The 923-nt window shown below is 49.9% G+C and overlaps 1 protein-coding gene across 1 annotated transcript in view; it reads right to left on the bottom strand.

The window, feature by feature from the left end:
- cyc51 (guanylyl and adenylyl cyclase family member) overlaps positions 1–222 on the bottom strand; it is a gene marked incomplete at both ends in the record, with an annotated part of 3,361 nt that extends 3,139 nt beyond the window's left edge. The window contains one exon of the mRNA XM_002959417.1: positions 100–222. Within this exon, the coding sequence (XP_002959463.1) occupies positions 100–222 (123 nt within the window). The remainder of the gene's footprint in view (positions 1–99) is intronic.
- Positions 223–923: the final 701 nt, after the last annotated feature.

The following is a 923-nucleotide window of genomic DNA, read 5'->3' as shown; positions in this document are numbered from 1 at the left end:
CAAAAAGATTTTTACAGTTGTCACAACCCGAATCATGGAACTGCAAAAGGGAATCGGCTGAGCAGCGTCCTCAACGCTCCACCGCAACAAACACCGCACCTGGTTGCGCGACTTGATTAGGCGGCACACGTAGCAACAAACAAGATTCTTATTGGTAAGAGCAAAGTCAGAAGGGTCCCGATTGCACTCGCCGTGTGCTGGGACGTCAGCGACCCGTTCCATTTCTGGGCTCCGGGCCCGTTTCTACGTAGATGCTTTTCTACTCCTAGTACCGTATTAAGCGTATATATAGGATGCACCACACCTCAGGCTGCCCGGAGAAAAATACACGGAGAACGGAGCTGCGCAGCGACGCTGCCGGTATCGTTGCTGTAAGGTTGGGCTGACTACAGTTTCAAATTTAAACATATACCGTAGAGGCAAGGAGGTGCATAAATGAAGAATACCGTCACGAATTCAGCTATTGGAAGAGGTCCGAGGCGATTGTTGCAGTTGGGGGTTGGCTGTCGTACCAGAAAACCTGCCGAGGTTGTCCCTCAGCCCGGGGAGTACATTGGATTTCCGGGTGCGTATTGTGCAGCACGTAGAAATTACTTTAATTGGTGGGTGGCGGATGCTTTGGTGTGTGGGCCCTTGGGGCTTCTCCTCGCGTCGATAAGGCATGATCAAATTGCAATAGCCGATAGGTTCAGGTTCGCAGGGAGTCGGGGTTACGTTCTGCGCTTCCTAAGCCCAGGCTTACATGTGTTTGAATCGATGCCTGTAGGGCTGATGCGTGTAACACATGCAACTAAAACCGAAGCCAGGACTCAGAACCATGCCAAAACTCAAATGCCCGAAATTAGCTTCATATCAACAGTTAGATATTTTCATTCTAGACACGTATATTATTGCTTTATACGGCTCGGAGCTGGATAGCTCAG

Source organism: Volvox carteri (genome assembly GCF_000143455.1).
Source record: "Volvox carteri f. nagariensis unplaced genomic scaffold VOLCAscaffold_234, whole genome shotgun sequence".
NCBI classification, from domain to species: domain Eukaryota; kingdom Viridiplantae; phylum Chlorophyta; class Chlorophyceae; order Chlamydomonadales; family Volvocaceae; genus Volvox; species Volvox carteri.
This window is presented reverse-complemented; position numbering and strand designations above follow the sequence as displayed.